At 45.6% G+C, this 19,510-nt stretch overlaps 1 protein-coding gene across 2 annotated transcripts in view; it reads left to right on the top strand.

The window, feature by feature from the left end:
• The window catches only part of XPNPEP2 (X-prolyl aminopeptidase 2), a 327,597-nt gene that overhangs the window by 181,896 nt on the left and 126,191 nt on the right, over positions 1–19,510 (top strand). For both annotated transcript variants that reach the window (XM_069212951.1, XM_069212960.1), the window contains exons 5-8: positions 7,314–7,377; positions 10,515–10,619; positions 11,254–11,340; positions 12,877–13,020. In XM_069212951.1, the coding sequence (XP_069069052.1) occupies positions 7,314–7,377; positions 10,515–10,619; positions 11,254–11,340; positions 12,877–13,020 (400 nt within the window). The remainder of the gene's footprint in view (positions 1–7,313; positions 7,378–10,514; positions 10,620–11,253; positions 11,341–12,876; positions 13,021–19,510) is intronic.

The raw sequence follows: 19,510 nt of genomic DNA, 5'->3' as shown, positions 1-19,510 counted from the left end.
GTTCAGTTCATTGCCAAGATCAATTGCTATGAATTAGTTATAACATACTTCAACTCTATATAAGTATTCCCCCAAATCTAATTACATTTTCTGTTCCATCTTTGCAAAAGTCAAATAGAAGATTCCTTTAAAGTTACTTAAGCTAATTCATTCCATCACTAATTATACTTTATCAGGGCAGGATACTACCCTCTATGCCAAAATCTACAATGCCATCACCACAGGCACTCCTGCTTAGTTGGCTGACTGACAAGCTCACCACTTCTGGCAGCTCTCTGCACACTCACAGGCCACCATCAAGCTGGAGATGAATAAGTGCAAAAAAAGGAAAAAAGGAAGCAGGCCTCATCCATCTATGCGTGTATCCTTCGGGATCACCCCATCCTCCTCCAATTTATAAAATAACTGAAGACAACTCTCTTCAAAAACACTGCATTACAAAAAAAGTAACAGCCCGTCTCTATTCTCAGAACCCAGCTTTCCATCGGAACACCTTTCAACTTTACTCATGCCTGTGTGACCCTCTGCAGCGCTCCCCTTCCTTTTGTATAGATTCACACGATGTAAATACCACATACACATCTACAAATCAATTTAAGCAGAGGCCACAGCCAAACAAATGAAGTCCTAGCTCATGGAAGACACCAATTTGAAGATTTACTATTTTTAAGGCAAATCAGTGCAACAGCTACAGTTACTATGTTGTGCAAAGGGGAGAAAGCGGCAGAAACCCATATTTATTATAAATAGCCTGCTGCTGCCATCCTCTGCACTGCAAAAGGTGTCTAGCACCATACGTAACCTTTGCACCATGGTGCAAAGGTACGTGTTTGCTGTGTAGCATACAATTTGTGCTGAAATATTACCCTTTCAGTAAAAAATCCTGTGCCTAAATAAATTCTAAAACATTCAACACATTGTACATGTTCTGTGTAGCATACGCAAAATGTCTGGAGTGTTGAAATACAAAATTGTTTCGCGTTGTTAGCTCTTATTTCAAGGAGGCATTTCCTTTCTGATGAAAATTCCAGTCTGGCTAGATTTGAAGATCAGGCTTTGTGTCAAAAACATATGAGTACTTGCCTAGATCTGTAGTGTCCTGCTGGACTCGTTCTAGTGTTTCCACCAGCCACTCTGCTGGGGGCTGGCTTCCACACTCACCCCACATCCACCCATCACAGGCGTCATCAGCCGGGTGACACTGCCAATAAAAAGGGCTGGGCACACATGCCCTGAGGCAGTTATACGAACCCAAGTACTACATCATTTAGTAGCATAAGGGCCTAGTGCCCCCAACACTACAATGGTGACAAGTGGGTCCTACCCCACATCTGTGCCGCCTAACGTTTCGCTGCTCCTTGTGGGAGAAAGAATATGCAAAGCAGGAGGCCACCTAGACAGCATTACGGACGGGCTCCTCAAGGTGAGAGAGGGTCACCGGCAAAGTTGCGGTGTGAGACCGCCATTTGCTGTCCCCTGTGTGAGGCGTTTGGGGGAAAATACAGCTGACCCAGATAGTGGGTGGCAATGAAGCAAGCCCCAGCGCCGCACCTGCAGCCCCACCTCCCACTGACACCAGGAGAGGCCTGCAAAGCAAAGGAAGCACCAACGAAGTCACCACCGCGTGTGGGACCACCCCACTTGCTGTCTGCTCCACGAGAGAGAGACTGTTGAAGTGCGATGTATGCCACTCCGACGCAGAGCAGTCACAGAGAAATTAAGTGCCCTCGTTGCCGCCTGAATCCTGGGTGACGGAGGAAATAGTGATGCGGCCAATGGGCAAAGCATCCCTCTGCAAGGGCCTGGGGCCAGTGGCAGAGGTCTGCAGTGCCACCCAGAAAAGGCCCACCTGCAAAGAACAAGCCCTGTGTGAATGCATGCCCCCTCCCATTTGCAGTGACCAGAATAAAACCCAGGAGTGCCATAGTGGCCCACAGCGTGAATAAGTCTGCCACGGCTGAGAGGAGGAAGGCGCAACAGCGCTATCTTGCACCGAAGGACTGAGAAGTGCCCAGGACCGTCCCTACCCATAAGCAACCAGACCAGAGATTGACCTGTGGCACTGCCAACCCCGACCAGCAACTTGCCTGCCTCCAAACCGCGAGGCTCTATGAAATAAAAAAAGAAAGAAGGAAAACTGCACTTACCTGCAGAGGTGAGCTGCAGCCCCGGCACCAGTGACTGGAATCACCGGCATCTGCCTCAACCAGTGAGGCCCACATGCAGTGGAAAGACTGTCAGACTGCCAAGAACAGCACCACACTGCCATCTGATGGCCAAACACAGATACTGTACCTGTTCACCAGAGAAGCTTTGTGCTGTGCCAGAAAGAAGTGTGCAGCGCCAAGGAAGTTTCTGTGCCCACAGGTGAAAGGGCAGCAGCACCCCTAGACAGTGACTACACAAGAGCAGTGCCCATAGGCAGCAACTGCGCAGAAGTGAGAGGGACGTTTGCAACCCTGCACAGCGAAGACAGAGACTGCTGCTGCCCAATCCCACCCCAGCCAAGCAGCAAAACCCATGGAGGCTGCATGCCACCATTGGCATACACAACGATGTGTGCTGAATGCACAGCCCGTAGCGGCTATCTGCCACCAATGGGAAGACAGCGCCACATGCCCCCAGCAGTGATGGACATCACCTCAAGTAAGAGAGTGGGCACACCAGGCAAAAGCAAATGGATGCTCATGGAGAAGGAAAGAGACAATTTCAGAGCTGTGCAGAGGGCCGCGCCAGTAAACCTGACGGCACAAGCCCAAGACACAGTGAACCCTCTGAGAGCGTAATGTAAATGTCAGGGAGAAGAGGCTGCGCCAGCCGGCCACACCACAGTACAAGATGCCCAACGTTGGCCCTTTGTTCAGCTGCCAGCAGAACTGACCAACCCTACCAAGCAAACAGAGGCAGGAATGAGCAATGTGACAACGCAGTCTTGAGGCGCAAGAGCGGCACCCTCAAGTGAAGACTCAGATAAGGAGACATTGGGGGTCATTCCTACCCTGGAGGTCTATGACCGCCAGGGCAGGTGACGGAGGAAGCACCGCCAACAGGCTGGCGGTGCTTCCGGGGACATTCTGACCGCGGCGGTAAAGCCGCGGTCAGAAACGGGAAACTGGCGGTGTCCCACCGGTTTCCCGCTGCCCCAGGGAATCCTCCACGGCGGCGCTGCTTGCAGCGCCGCCATGGGGATTCCGACCCCCTTACCGCCATCCTGTTCCTGGCGGTTTTCACCGCCAGGAACAGGATGGCGGTAACGGGTGTCATGGGGCCCCCTAACAGGGCCCCACATTGATTTTCAGTGTCTGCCTAGCAGACATGGAAAATCGCGACGGGTGCAACTGCACCGGTCGCACACCAGCAACTCCGCCGGCTCCATTCGGAGCCGGCTTCCTCATTGCTGGTGCTTTCCCGCTGGGCGGGCGGGCGGCCTTTTGGCGGTCGCCCGCCCGCCCAGCGGGAAAGTCAGAATGACCGCGGTACGGTCTTCTGGCGGTTCCCACTTGGTGGGTTTTCACCGCCAGGAACAGGATGGTGGTAACGGGTGGCGTGGGGCCCCTGGGGGCCCCTGCAGTGCCCATGCCAATGGCATGGGCACTGCAGGGGCCCCCTAACAGGGCCCCACATTGATTTTCAGTGTCTGCCTAGCAGACACTGAAAATCGCGACGGGTGCAACTGCACCCGTCGCACACCAGCAACTCCGCCGGCTCCATTCGGAGCCGGCTTCCTCATTGCTGGTGCTTTCCCGCTGGGTGGGCGGGCGGCCTTTTGGCGGTCGCCCGCCAGCCCAGCGGGAAAGTCAGAATGACCGTCGCGGTCTTTTGACCGCGGTACGGTCTTCTGGCGGTTCCCGCTTGGGAATCAGGCCCATTGTCTCTCCAGCCATGAAGGGAACCACTGAGAAGATCCCAGAATGGACCAGACCTGCGAGAGGTCTGTGAGAAGAGTGGATCAAGTCCTACTGGCAGGACTCAGCCTGCGAGAGGCTGCAACAGAGCAAGATGCACTGGCAGAGGTGTAGTGAAAGGTCCATGTGGCACAGCATGCAACCTGTGGTGCAATGCCACATCGAGAAAGATAGAGGAGAGAAGAATGTGGTACGACGCCATGACGTGAATGGGTGAAGCAAGAAAGGGTGTGACAGGCCAGTCACGCAAAAGAACCACACCACCACAGGTGTGCAATTGAAAGGAGGAAAACAATAGGACTGAGGACTCGTGCCAGCCAAGAGGGCATCCATCACCACAAGCCAGCCACCGGGGTGAGCAGATGTCACTGGAGACAGCTCAGCGCGTGGGCCAACTGTAAGCCGCCAGCATGTGAGGACCACATCAAGGCCCCATGGGTCCCAGCTCGACTGTCCTGCGAACTGTCACCATCTTGACCATGATGGCATCCTTGTTGCCGACTGCACATGACAGCAACAATCGCCAGTGGCCACAAAGTCCCTCATATCATCCTTTCACCAGAGAAGATGCTGCCATCTGTTGATCTTCCGCAAGATGTAAAAAGATCATCATCTGTATGAGGTGCATCACCCAACCACTGAAGGAGCACAGTATCACCGGAGTGGAGCCAAAATCAGCAACAAGATCCAACGTTAACAAGGCATCCCAGGCACCGTGGGAGGCTGACCACCGAAACACCTGCCACGAACCCCCAGTAAACCGGACACCTGCCGATGAGAGCAGATCAGGCCATTCGGATCATCTACACGTGGTCCTGTGGCAATCCAGCGGCAAGGGCGTCAAGGAAATTCTGGTGAGAGAGAAATCCCACCATGAGAAGTGGGTCTGAGGAAGCTCGACGACAGGCACCGGGAAGCACAGAGGTCACAGACAGAGACTGGTCACCCAAAGACTATTGCACTAATGCCAGAGCACCTGAGTCCTGATGACCTAAGCATGCCAACCCTGCGACAACAAACCTTGTGGCTCCATGCGTGACTGGGATGTGGTCCGGTGGGTAGTTCGTCAGTGATACCTTTGCTTGGCCTGCGATAGATCCGACACAGTCTACAGGGTCCCCTGGCAGCCCGCCAAAGGGCCTCGAGGAGACTCCTGTCTGATAGAGTTCTGGCATGAGAGGGACGCCTGATGCTCCTCTGCCAATGGACGTTGTGATGCACCAAGCCTTCATGGACGACGATTCTTCATCAAGGTCCTCCACAGTCTTTGGAGGTGTGCCATCCCCAGAGCAGGAACACTTTCCAGAGATCCTTAAAGTGGACTCTGCTGAGGGCTGGCTTCCACACTCACCCCACACCCATCAATCACAGGCGTCACCAGTCAGGTGACCCTGCCAATATAAAGGGCTGGGTGCACGCGCCCACAGGCCAGTTATACGAACCCAAGTACTGTGTCCATGCCACCTCATTTAGTAGCATGAGGGCCTAGGTCCTCCAACACTACAAGATCCACTCAAGTAATTCCCAAGGCAAGACCCCTTAACACAAAGCGGTGCAAAGCAGTGCAAAATGCTATTTGCTGTCAGAAAAAGGCACCTGTCCAGTGAAAAATACCATTTGAGCAGGAAAGTAAATGCCCTTGCATCACTTCATGTCACATGAGTTTGTGCCGGCCAAATTCTTTACAGGCCTGCCTTCATGGACATCATTAAAGGGTCGCCAGGGGTCACAGCTACAACCCCTGGCTTGCCTTTTGAGACCCTTGGCACTGCCTTTGTGACCCCTGGCTTCGGAGGTGGCACAATTAGTGACAAGAACACAGGGTTAGCTAGCATTAACATCATCAGGCTCCAGTCTCTTTTTTATGACATCAATAGTGGTTGATTACCTATCATTCACTATTAATATAATAAAAAAGTGGAACAGCAGGATCTGGAACGGAACCTCCACCGACATCTTAGGAAAGTGAATTAAAATTCTTTTCAGCATATTTTACATGCATGCGTGTGGATGAGAGAGCATGTGAGTGAGAGCGTGTGTATGTTTGAGCCTGTGTTAGTATGTGGGATAGTGTGTGTGTGAAAGTGAGTGAGCGAGAATATGTAGGCGGGTCACAGTAAGAGTGAGAAAGAGAGGGAGAATAAGTGATTTAGGGTAAGAGTGACTACAATTATTGTGATGTCATGAGGGTTAAGGTCATGTGACATCACTTCCTGTGACATTAATAAGGTCAAAAGGTGCATGATTTCATTTCCGCTACCCCTGGCATTTTGGTAAATCGACGCCCATGCCTACCTTGAGTATTTTGATTAACTCCAGACTGTTCTGAAACAATCCTCAGTACACTTTCTCAACAACCAAATGTTACTGATTACAGTGCAATTATATAGACAAGAATATAACAACCCTTACATCAAGAACACTGTCTGCTCCTGCTTGGAATTATTGAAACACTATGACATACTCTAATTTTACCTACGTTCTCCCATTGTTGATAACAGCACTGTAGGGCTATCTGATTTGCCAATGTTTACTCATGCTAGATGCATCTTTGTTGGAGGTCAAGGGTCTGACCGAGTTGGAGGAGGACTGCTCACCATATTTTGAGATCCATTGCCGCCTGGCAGGGAAATCTCTGTTGCAGTGCATCTGGCACTGTAGGTACAAATGAATGCCAAGTGGTTCACCATGTTATTTCTGACAGTTTCACCTACTTCTCTTTGTTTTTTTTCAAGTATACCTCAAAGGTGGGAGTTTGTTCGAGGAAATCAAAAACATCAACTGTGACGTGCAGGGAGTGTTATCAGAGCCATTATTTGTTTGATGTAATGGCTATCATGGCCGACCTGAGCATGAAAACTCAATGGCGGTAGCACCTTCTGAAATAGAGCACGGCTGCCACCATAATGACCCGGAAGCCATGTGGCAGATGGCGAGGGAACCGTACAGTGGAGACAGCTGAGACTCTGCCACTGAAAAGCCAGCGGCTTCGCACCTCTATATGAGGCTGGCCGCCTCGGATTGACAGATGAGCTGCACTGCCATTTTCTGGCAGTCTCCCTGTCCCACCCAAATATTAAATGACCTCATTACTTCATTATCACTGCACAGGTCAGTTTGCTTGTTGACTCCTGCACTTTCCAGCTCTGATTATGTGATTAAGCCTTGACGTTGCCCAATTAACCAAGAGAGCTTTTAAATCTGCTTCTTCTTCTGGACAATTGAATCACGTTGCTGTGGACGATTGGTTAGCCTGCAATAAACCTCAAATGTTTCTTCTGTACTTATCTTGACAGCACCTTTTCACAGAGAACGCTAAGTTGTGTGTTAAATTGTGTGTAGAATGTATTGAAGAGGTTATTCAAGTGTTCCTTTTATAATTGTGACTGTAGCTGTCTTATTTTTTAGAGTGAGTACATCGCCGATCGAGATGCCAGGAGGGCATGGATGACAGGGTTTACAGGTTCAGCAGGTAAGAAAGTATATTAATTTGTAATGAATGGTTGTTCAGTCAAAAAAATAATTTGACTAGGTCAGAAAAACCTTCGCACCAACTACCTAAACATAGACTAATATCCTTACAGAGTGTGCATTTCAGAAAAGATGAACTCATAGAGTGATTTCTCATCTAAAGGTGAGAACAATTTTCTTTTGTTTGTCTCAGACTAATTCTAGTAAGCTTACCAAATCATATTTATTTGCACGGTGTTGCTGTTTATTTCTGCAAAGAAAGGTAAAATAAATTATATATCTTCAGAGCGATGAGCTACTAAAAGGTTTCACCCCATTACTAAAGAATTGTGCTGAAAACATTACTTCTTTAAATTTGATAAATGGTGTCCAAACCACAAATGTTTGGGGGTATTACATAACAGAGAAGCGTTTTGCAATATTGTTTTAGTACTTGAGAAGGACATCTTATTTGATGGCACTGCCAAGATTAGTTTTCTGATTAATTCCCTTCTGCGATTGCACAGAATAGCTATAAAACTCTGGACTGGAATGCTCCCAAGAGGCTTAATTTTCAGTCGCTCACTTTTTTCCATCACTTAGGTCATCTGAGATGTCATCAGTGATCTCATAAATGATGTAATATGTAAGTTCACAGGCAATGCATGGCGGGGGTACAAGTTATAGCTGGTGAAGTTCTGTGTATTTCTGAGTTCAAATTATTATGTTGTGACTGACATATTCACCTAACTATAACAATACATATCCTTTGTTTGTTCAGTGAAATTCTAAGTTTTTCTTTTAATTTGAAGGAAAATATAATAACAAACTCTACTTTAACCTTTGGTTCTTTCAATGAATTCCTAGGTTTTTTTTTTTACGAACAGTAATATTTTACTACCATTTGTAAAGCCAACCTTATGCCACGCATTGCCTTTGTTCATGAACAGTGGGGGGTTGGCTTCAAGATCTGCAGTCAACCACTTTTAGAAGCAGCCAACCCCATGTTGTGCGCAGCATGGGGTTAGACTCAGGGCCCGGCTTGGGGCATCCAACTCCCGCAGGCAGCCAGACCCAAACTTCACAATGCCTTTATCAGTGTGCAGCAGGGGGTTGTCCACAGGGCCACAGGCAACCAACTAGAAGTGCACATGGCCTGTGGCATGAACAGGGTAGAGATGGGATTCAGGTTGCAGGGATCGCAATTCCTGCAACATTTTAGGCCCTGGGGACCACATCTTGTCAAGTCTTGGGGAGGGGGAAATGGTGCCCCCCTCCCCAAGCCTTATTACTCTGGGGACCCTCCTCCCCTGGGGCCAAAACCTCTAAGGCAGGGACACCACACAGCTCCCCTCCCTGAGCTTTATTAGGCCTTAGGGACCCCATTCCCTGGGGCCAAACTATATATTTAAGGGCCAGGAGGCATGCAGACTCCCTCCCCGAGTCATTGCATAACCCAGGGACCCTATCCCCAGGGGCCTCTTCTTATTATAGGTGGGTGCCCCAGTGCCTACCCTGGGCACCCACCAAGCAGCATGTTGGGGGCCGTGGAGGGAGCTGCAGAACCTCTGCAGCTGCAACCTGCTCCCTATATGGTGCGGGAGCCAGCATTGTTCCCACTCGGAGGAAACGACTATCTTTGCTTGCTCCCCTCTTTTGGTCTAAACTTAGACTTTTGGTCTAAGTTTACATTTGTCAATCGAGTCCATAATATTTGTTTATGGATTTCTATTAGCATTGGACCATAAATGGGTCTTTCAGTTTTTCACACAGTAAATCTGAAACTTTACATATGTAGCCTAGTTTATCTTTTGGGCTTCACTGCTACTTGTAGTAGTATTGTGCTATAAGATATTACTGAGTTGAAAACGTTATACCTTAGGAAATAATTACTCTACTTAACCTGCAGCACCAAAATAATCATCTGCGCACACTAATATTTGATGTTGCCAAGTTTCATCAAAATCTGGCTTGCCGTTTTCACAGTACGTTTACAACAAAAGCCTTTGCAAAATGTATTGGATTTCAAGACCATTTTGGGACCCCCCTTTTTGCTTTGTGCCCCCTTGACCAAACACAGTGATACTTTCAGTACTCTGACAATGAAACAGGAGCAGCAGTTCTGCAAACCTTTGCAGGCATTCGTCATATGGGTTTAAAGTTATTAAAGGGAAAAAATCCAAAATCCAAAAACCAAAAAAGCTAACCAAAAATCAATTTCCTATGGTAACCAGGTCCGAATTATGACACAAAGTGGTGACTACCATTGTGTAATCTGTGTGTGTGTGTGGTGTAATGTGTGTGTGTGTGTGTGTGTGTGTGTGTGTGTGTGTGGGTGTGTGTGTGATATTGAAGAACATAGCAATGATAAAGACAGAGGTTTGAGTTTAAAAAAAGCAAATGGTGCAAGGAAGCAACTTGAAGTACACCATACAGGATTTTCCAGAATGAGGAATCAAAAGAAGGAAGAGCCACTGACTCACAGTTGCCCAATAGAAAGTAGCCTAACCATTCCAGAACGTGTTTAATGTTCTAAGTATGGGCAAGGTGGGTCAGTAAGACAGTATGATCAACGGTGTCAAAAGCTGCTAATGGATTCAACAGAATCAGACAATTGACACCCTTTGAATCTATTATCCTCCTGTGATCCTTCCAGGCGACTACTGGCATAGATTTTCTTTATCTACCAGGTCAAACTGTTGCTTCTCATTTGTCATCAGTTTCCATAAATGTCCAAAGTTGTATAATAGCTGTAAGTTCTGGTATCTTTGCATGGAAGAAAGGTCGGAGATTGAATGAAAGTTGACTATGTCTGAGCCTTCCAACAGTAGTTCCTCAATAGAGGTCATGCAACTGCTTGCATAAGCTTAATTGCTTGAGGCAAATAATTAATCTGCCACAATGTTTAGCTCTTCATTCACAAACATGGGTGATTTTTCAATGGATAACTGTCCTCATATTAAATAGGTGGAAAGGAATATTAAAATAACAAATATTTAGAAACAGTTTTCTGAGAGAGAGACAGAGGGAATAGAGGTAATGCAGGTACCTGCTCTAGTGATGAATATGTGATGTAAATTATGGGTGTGACAAACAGAATGGGTTATAGAACCCAATTTGTATAAATGGATTGTGTTATTTGAAACTGTTCTCTTTTAGGAACTGCTGTTGTGACAATGACAAATTCAGCCTTGTGGACAGATAGTCGATATTGGACACAGGCAGAGCGGCAGCTGGACTGCAACTGGGAGCTTCAAAAAACACGTTAGTATACATTGTTCACACCAGAAATTATTAACCAGGACTTTTAACATAATATATATATCTCATAGATGGGCTTGTCCTTTGAAGATATCTTCACTTTACAAAGGATGCTAACATTCATAATGTGTTAAGAGAAACAGGGATTGAACAACTGGTAATAAAGTATTGTATTAGTTTTAGTAAAGTTATCTTTAGCTTTACCTATCTACACAAAGTGTCATCTGTGAGCAAAAATCACAGCCATGATCAATGAAATAAAAAATGTGTGAATTTTTACTCACTCGTTTGGCACCCCAGCAGCATATTTACATGTTGGCTGAATTTGTGCATCATGAGTGTGGGACTGAAGTCATGACTTTTCACATCAATATTAAATGGGTGGGGGTAGTACTGTCAGTGTGGTATGTTGTACCTCTGTGGATATAAATACAAGTGTTTATTTGTGTGTATTTTTGTGTGTATTTTATTCCACTCATCATTTTATTCTTTCCTGCAAGACTGTCCTTCACCTGCATCAATTCCCATTTTCTTCTGCCAGATATTGTTCAATAAGTATTTATTAATTTGAAATGTTACATTTTACTTTATGTATATTCGCCATGAACATGATTTTAAACCATCTTCTCTTTTGCAGCTTGGGTCACTTATATTGTTGAGTGGATCATCAATGAGGTTCAACCTGGACAGCTAATTGGATTTGACCCTTTCCTCTTCTCCATAGGTATGCTTGCTTGATCAGAATGTGTAAACCTATACACAGAGAATAATTGCCTGTTTCTACAATACGTTGCTTGTTACATCATCTGATAATCAATGCAGTACAGTATTAGGCAAGCAGGAATAAATTCCCTGTGCGGTGTTGCAAAAATTGCATTGGTTTCAAAAGTGCTGAAATACGGGCACTTTGACAAAAATATATGTTAAGTCAAAGCCCAATAATGTTTACAAATGTTTTTATTCTCCACTTAAATGCATGAAAATGTCAACCAAGCATGGCAATTATTATACAAGTATTAGCGTAGGCTAATAATAATAAAGGAAATACAAAGAAAATGACTAATATCTTATCAAAATCTAACAGAATTCTCTTCTATGTTATATCTTTGTGAGAAGATAACTTCACATGATGTCTTCTATGAGTGAAGCCCTCATCTTTTTCCCTGAGCCCAAGTCCCTGAGAAGAGGAATAATATTTGTTGCTCATTCATCAGTATATCCTCCAGCACCTGAATTTTCCCCGCTAGTTATAAATCAAAAAACGTGCTTTTTCTACTCTGTTACACTGAGAAAAAACATTTGAACAGATAGTACTTGTTTCCCAAGATGTTCATGAGAAAAGTGTGTGAAAATTGCACACATTTAAAGTAAAATGCAAGCATTGAGAATTGTGACTTGAAAGGGCCGAAACATACTACAACTAAACAAAATATTATTAACAATATATAAACCTTAAAACATCAACCTGCAACCCTTCATAGTATATTAACATTACACAATGATGGCCCTAGATCATATACTACAGACACTGGCTCCATAGTCTGAATGTGCAGCTGATGTGTCCATAAGCTGAAATTAAATGAAGTGTGTAGCTGGCTGTGGCCAACCATAATTGAGATCTTCAGTGGTTGTCAAAACAGCTTCACCCACATTTTAATAGTGGATTGTGGTTGCAAGTGTTAATTTCTCTTAGAATGTCCTTGGTCTTCAAATAATGGTAGATACATTTAGGGCACAGCATTCTCTGAAGCCTCTAGGCTCTATTCAGTAAACCAGAACTAAAAAGTGTTAGGAAGTATTGCAGGTTTTGAAGAGATTTGAGGCAAGCTAGGAATTCTATGTCTTGGCTATGGTCACTGAAACGGCAAAACAACAGCTGAAAGCTGTAGCTTGGCAAAGTGCAATGAGAATGAAGGTGTTTTCATATCCACCTTGAATGCAACCTCCTTGGATAAACCTGAGCTTCTTGTCCTGGGCTTCTGGAGGTGAAACAATGACTCATTCCCACTTTTCACCAACTGTTAGTAAAGTTCCTTTTTGTCAGTCCTGCAACCCCTAACTCCTCTGAGCAGCTTCCTGGGACTCAAGTAAGTCTCTCTCCAGCCAGGTCTCCAGCAGGGTCCAATCCTTTGTTGTTAGCTGGGCTCTCAGATTTCCTTTTGCTAAATGAAGGTTGCTGAGACAGTGGGCATGTGGATCTATGGGTGTATGAGGGTTTAATGTGTGCCCAGCTCTAATACGTACGGTGTTTTTATTGCAGATGACTGGAAGAGCTACTCTACAGCTTTGGCAGATTCTGGTAGAAACTTAACATCCATTGAAACAAACCTTGTCGACTTAATCTGGACACAGCAGAGGCCTACTCCCAGCAGTGAAATCTATCACCTCCAAGACAACTTCATAGGTAGTAGCTTGTTTAAACAGAAGCACATGCAGATTATATTGCAAGAATGATTGCACCATTTCCTGTTTTGGAAAATGCTAATTTGACAAAAATTCAAATCTGCAACTTATTCAAGCAGTCCATACTCCAGTGTTTTTTTCTTGGGAGTAAGTCTACTCGTTGGAGAGAGCTATGACTGCTCCAGGTTAGGAATGTTGCAGAAATAAAGTCCTTTCAAAATGAAGAACACGATGACAGAGATCCTTCAATGAAGTTTATTTGTATAAGAGATTCATTCCAGCCATTTGCTGTGCCATCAGTTCCCCATTTAAATGAATACATTCCCAACTGACCAGCTTCACCTCACACGTTCTAAACACATCACTGCATTCTACTGGTATCTTAATTACCAAGAATGATGTAGTTACCACATATATCCCTTTTTACAATACCTAACAATCTCATCAACTAAATACAGATTACCAAAACTAAAAGCTAGCAAAAGAAAAAGCAATTAACAAATGTACAATGTATTAGAGAATGTATCAAACAAAGTAAAAATTAATCTAAACATAATATAAAGATGAAATTGGAATACCACATGTGGGTAAAATGGCATACAATCAAATCATAGATAATACACAGCAAGAATACAATGATGACCAAACTATACCAAATTTTAGATGAAGACTATCCAGATAAAGACTATCATCCCTCAAGTGCTTTGGTGCTTTAGCCTTCCTACTGCTCCTTCTCACCTCCACTCAGTTTTTATTATCTTCACTTTTTAGTCCCTATCCACGTCATCTGCAGTCACTACTTCTCCATCTTCTCTTACCACAACCACTCTATTAAGATTCTAAAAATGTGAGTCACTCGTCTTGACAGCATTATTAAACAGTTTAATCACTTTTATAGGACGTGAGTATTTTCCCCTGGTACAACTCCCGGTTTTCTGATTCTCACTCAGTCACCCACTGTCACCTTAGTCACTTTCACTCTTTTTGTTTCATCAAACCACTTCTTCCTTCCTTCCATCCTTCTCACCTCTCTTTCACACCACCCTTCTTTTTGTCTAACTTCACTTTCAACATTTGCATTCAGCCATGAGGAAGACATCATACTATTGAGTTTCCTCCCTCTAAACAACTTGCATGGTGATTTTTCTGTCACTGAGTGTGGACTTTACCAGTACACTTCCAACCCCCTTCATACCTCATTCTTCTACTCCATTCCTGAACTCCTAGCTATCTGAATAGTTTCTTTGAATACTCTAGTAAAGCACTCAACCACACCATCGCTCTTGGGATGGTACAATGCATACTTTTTTCGATGAATCCCATGTTTTTTTAAAGAATGACTCAATTTCTTTTGAAACTAATTGAACATGATTGTCTGTTGATAGCACATCAGGTATTCCCTCACTTTTCAAAGGACTTACATTTCTACATTGGCATCGAGAATGGGATCCTTCAATGAAGTTCAATACAAGAGATTCATCCGAGCCATCTGTTGTTTCATCAGATCCCTGTTTAAACTAACACATTCCCAACTGACCAACTTCGCCTCATGTTCCAAAGACATCACTGCATTCTCAGGGATGTCTTAGTTACCAAGTATGCCATAGTTACCAAAAAAGCATTTGTTTGTTGCTAGTCACAAACACATTAGTGGAAATTTTGGAGATTTAGGCCCTCATTATGACTTCAGCGGTCTTTTTGTAAGACCTCCAAAGCTGCTGCAGCCAACAGACCGCCAGTGCTGCCGCTCTGCCGGTCTGCCAGCCCACCATATTAGGAGTCATTGGAAGACTTTTGCCCATTTATGGGCGGAAGTCCGACTCCGTGGAGGCGGTTGCATCACCAGCAAAGCCACAGCAGCAAGACTCCGCCTGCTGTATTACGAGCTGTAATACGGCTTGGTGGAGTCTTGCTGGTGTGATGGTGCTGGCGATGCAAAACCGTCAGGACCCATTCCCTCCAAGACATCCTCCTCGACAGAGAAGGTAAGTGATCATCCAAAAGGGGGGGGGTGTCTGCATGTGTGTGGGTGCGTGAGTGCGAGTATGCAAAGGGGGGAGAGGGGTGTAGTATGAGTGCAAGTATGCGGAAAGCGAGGGGGGAGGTGAATGCATGCGTGTATGTGATTGAATGTGAATGTGTGCGCATGTATGGGGGTGTCTGAGTGTGTGTTTGTGAGCAAGTGGGGGGTGTGTGCCTGCATGTATGCAAGTGAGTGGGGTGTCTGTGTGAACGTATGCGTATCCGGAGGGGTGTGTATGTGAATGCATGTGTGGGTAAAGGGGTGGGCGGGTATTTGTAAGTGTGTTCACAGGTGGGGGGGTGTCTGCATGTGTATGGACGTGTGTGTGCGGGGACAGAAATGGCAATTCCTCTCGCCGGGTGAGTTACCACCAGGGTTTTTGTCGCGGGGTGACTGCCACAGAAAGCCTGGCGGTCTGCTACCCTGTAATACATCCAGCAAGCTGAAGCCTGTTATTGGGTTGGAGATGCTCACCGTCGGTCGCGTTGGTGCAAGCGCGCCGGCCGTGTCGGTGTGAGTGCACCGGCCGGCCAGGCGTCACTGTGCAGGTTTTGCTTCTGCCAAACCCTACAGCTTGTGATGATGACCGCCAGCCTTGTAATGAGGGCCTTTAGTCCTGTCAGGGGAATGAGTAAATCAATTTTCAAGATAGGAAAAGGAACTGAACACCCTCTTCTTCATAGGGGGTGGGGAAAATGTAACCGTGGAGACAACAAGAGTTTCAGTGACATTTTTGTATGTATGATTGTTGACTAGGTACAATTTTGTATGCAGAAAAGCTATTGCATTACGGTAAGCGGACGTTTCCTGGGAAGTCTCTCCTGGAAACCCGTGACTTTAGCAGTTTACATGCTCTATAAAACTTTGTGAATTCAAAAAAATAGCATAGCATTAAATGAGGTCTTTGGTTGGCAGTCAGGTTACCCCCTGTCCAAGCAAGGACTGTCACTCTAGTCAGAGTAAGCCACACACAATCCAAGTTATCTTGTGCCCACCCTCTGGTAGCTTGGCACTGAGCAGTCAGGCTTAGCTTAGTGTAAAGTATTTGTGCAATAAATCATGCAATGACACAGTATAACACCACACAAATACACCACATAGTGTTTAGAAAGTGGTTAAATGCAGGTCAAAACGATTAAGATTTGATAAGTACACTTTGAGTTATAACTGTAAAAAAGGATAAAAGAAGTCTTAGCACAAAGTACCTGCTTTGCGTTCAAATTCTCCGCAAGGGGCCGCAGAGGAGGAAATGCCCGGAAAATGGGGAGGTGTGCGTCACTTTTTCCGGTGCATACAGATGATGCGTGGGTGAGTTTTCACGCAGGGCAGGCTTTGTGTCGATTTCCGGCACGTAGACTGGGATCCTCTTTAAGTTGTGGGGTTTTCAGACACCCCAGGGACGATGCGTTGAAATTCTGGGCGTGCAGGATGAAGTCACAGGGGCTGCGTCGATCCAGTGGGTGATTCGTGGAAATTTCTACCAGATGGCAGGCGCTGCTTCGATTCTTCCCGCAGGAAGTTGGGCAGCGTTGTTCCGGTTCAGCTTTGCATCGATCCAGTGGGCCATGCGTCAAATTCTGGTTGCAACGCTGGTGCTGCGTCGATCTCCTCTTCGGGGAGTCAGGCTGCATCGTTACGGTTAGGCATGCAGTGTTTTTTTTCACCGCGATGCTGGCGGTGTGTGTTTCTTGCAGGCTGTGCAGCGATTTTCACCGCACAAGGAGTTTTTTTACAGAGATGAAGTCTTTTTGGTCCTAAGACTTCAAGGAACAGGAGGCAAGTTCTATCCAAGCGCTTGGAGAGCACTTCTCAGCAGAGCCAGAGGACAGCAAGGCAGCAGGGAAACAGCAGGGCTGCAGTCCTTAGCAGAAATGCAGTCAGGTGAGTCCTTTGGGCAGCCAGGCAGTTCCTCTTGGCAGGTTGCAGGTTCTGGTTCAGGGTTTCTTCTCCAGTGGTATCTTGTCCAGACGTGTCTGAGTTAGTAGGGTCTGAGACCCTGCTTGAATACCCAAACGTGCCTTTGAAGAGGGGGAAACTTCAACGCGTGGCTTAGAAGTGCACAAGGTCCCTTTTCAGTTCCATCCTGTCTGCCAGGGTCCCAGTAGGGGGTGTGGCAGTCCTTTGTGTGAGGGCAGGCTACTGTCCTTTGACATGTAAGTGTCAGGCCCTCCACCCTCCCAGCCCAGGAAGACCCATTCAATATGCAGATGTGTGCAAGTTTGAATGAGCATCCTGTGTTTGGGGTTGTCTGAGTGAATGCACAAGGGAGCTGTCAACTAAATCTAGGCAGACGAGGACTGTAAGGCAAGGAAGGATATACGTGCAGAGAAATGCTCACTTTTTAAAAGTAGCATTTCTAAAATAGTAATATAAAATCCAACTTCACCAGTCAGCAGGATTTTGTATTACCAATCTGGCCATACTAAATATGACCTTGTTACTCAGATCAGAAGCTACCACTCAAACAGTATGTGAGGGTAACCCTAATGTTAGCCTATGAAAGGAGCAGGCCTCACAGCAGTGTAAAACGAATTTAGGAGTTTTACACTATCAGGACATCAAAACTACACAGGTATATGTCCTGCCTTTTTCCTACATAGCACCCTGCCCTATGGCTTACTTAGGGCCTACCTTAGGGGTGATCAATATGTAGAAAAAGGGGAGTTTAAGGCTTGGCAATTACTTTTAAATGCCAAGTCAAAGTGGCAATGAGACTGCACACACAGGCCTTGCAATGCAGTCCTGAGGCATGGTTGGAGGGTTACTTAGGTGGGTGACACAATCAGTGCTGCAGACCCAAAAGTAGCATTTAATCTATAGGCCCTGGGCACATGTAGTGCACTTTACTGGGGACTTACAAGTAGATTAAATAAGCCAATTTGGTATGAACCAATGTCACCATGTTTTAAGGGAGAGAGCATATGCACTTTAGCATTGGTTAGCAGTGGTAAAGTGCGCAGAGTCCTATGACCAGCAAAAACAGTGTCCAAAAAGTGGAGGCAGGCAGGCAAAAAAGGATGGGGTGACCACCCTAAGGCTGTCAGGTTTGACAATTATACTTTAAACGTAGGAAAAATTCTCCAAAGTGTTTATTTGTGATTCGGGTCCGCACTACTTTGGAGATCACTTTTAAAATTACTGCAGCGGCAGCCACCACAAATCGTAAAGGAGGGGCTCGGGTTGGGGGAGAAAATACAATAAAAAATAAACTAAACAAAATGTACCTGTCCATCAGTGGCCGCCTTGCTGCTGTCCCTATGGGACCCCAGCATATGCTCCCCATGGAATCCTGGTGCCGCTCTCATGCTATACCTTGCATGAGAGCAGCATCAGAACTTGTCTGAGCTGCTTGGTCTGCCACTCAGACAGTGCACTGGAGTCTGTGTTGTTTCTCCAACCCTGCTGTGCAACACAGCCAGATTGGAGAAACCTAAGTGTACATGACAGCTTTCTGGCCTAAAACGACATGGGAACTTAGGTGCACTCATTCGACTCCTCCTCCTCCTTTCCATGGCCCAGGCCCTCCCCTTCCTGTACGTGCTTGCTCAGAGCCAGCGGCTGAAAAATAAAACGATAATCAAATATAATTTTTATTTCAGCTGCTGGCTCTGAGCCAGTGGGGCGATGCTCCTTTGCCATTCAGGAGGATTTGCCCCTGAATTACTGGTTCAATTGCCTTGGTGCATTAGGTCTTCCCCATAGTCATCTTCGAAATATCAGCAAGGCTAACTTGAACATGGATTGCGGAGTATAACAAATTACTGCAAGTGAAAGCAACATTCACATACGTTTTTGCTCAAAGGACAAGGTGTCTAAACGTTCACAAGTACAGGGAATGCAAGTGAAGCATGCTCTTAAGCAAGGAATACAAGTTGTTTTTAAATGTTAAACCTGCATCATGTTATATCAATGCTTCTACTTTGGCTCATAATAGAACATTGTGTAATAACAGGCATATGAAACTGCTCGTTCACGTTAATGATCTTTCTTGCTCCTCAGAACATGTCTGAAATACTTGGCGTGTAGCAAAATTTAAAATAAGGGGTCAGACGCGAGAGTGATTAACTCAAAAGGTGATATCATTAATGAGTATGATTTACATCAGTCAACCCAATCCTGGCACGGCCCCTTTTGAGTTCACAAATACTAGACTTTTTGAGCTCAGGAGGTACAACAAGATGGATATCAGAAAGAAACATTACCTTTATCCATGTTTCCTTCAAGAAAAATAAATCTAGGTTCTGGACATTAATAAACGTTGTAATTACATCAGTCTATGACCCGATATCCTACATTGGGAAGGGCTGCATATAACTGCCCTGACGTATTGTCAGCAGTAGTCCCCGAAACGTATTTATGTAAACTATCCATTGTTGCACTGGGCTAAACCAAGCACTTAGGTGGTCATTCCAACCTCGGCGGTAAAAGGCGCTTACCACCGTTCAGAAGACCGCCATAACACCGCTGC

The sequence above is a fragment of the Pleurodeles waltl genome, chromosome 2_1 (genome assembly GCF_031143425.1).
Source record: "Pleurodeles waltl isolate 20211129_DDA chromosome 2_1, aPleWal1.hap1.20221129, whole genome shotgun sequence".
NCBI classification, from domain to species: domain Eukaryota; kingdom Metazoa; phylum Chordata; class Amphibia; order Caudata; family Salamandridae; genus Pleurodeles; species Pleurodeles waltl.
Note: the sequence above shows the minus strand (reverse complement) of the source record. Positions and strands in the feature narration are given on the sequence as shown.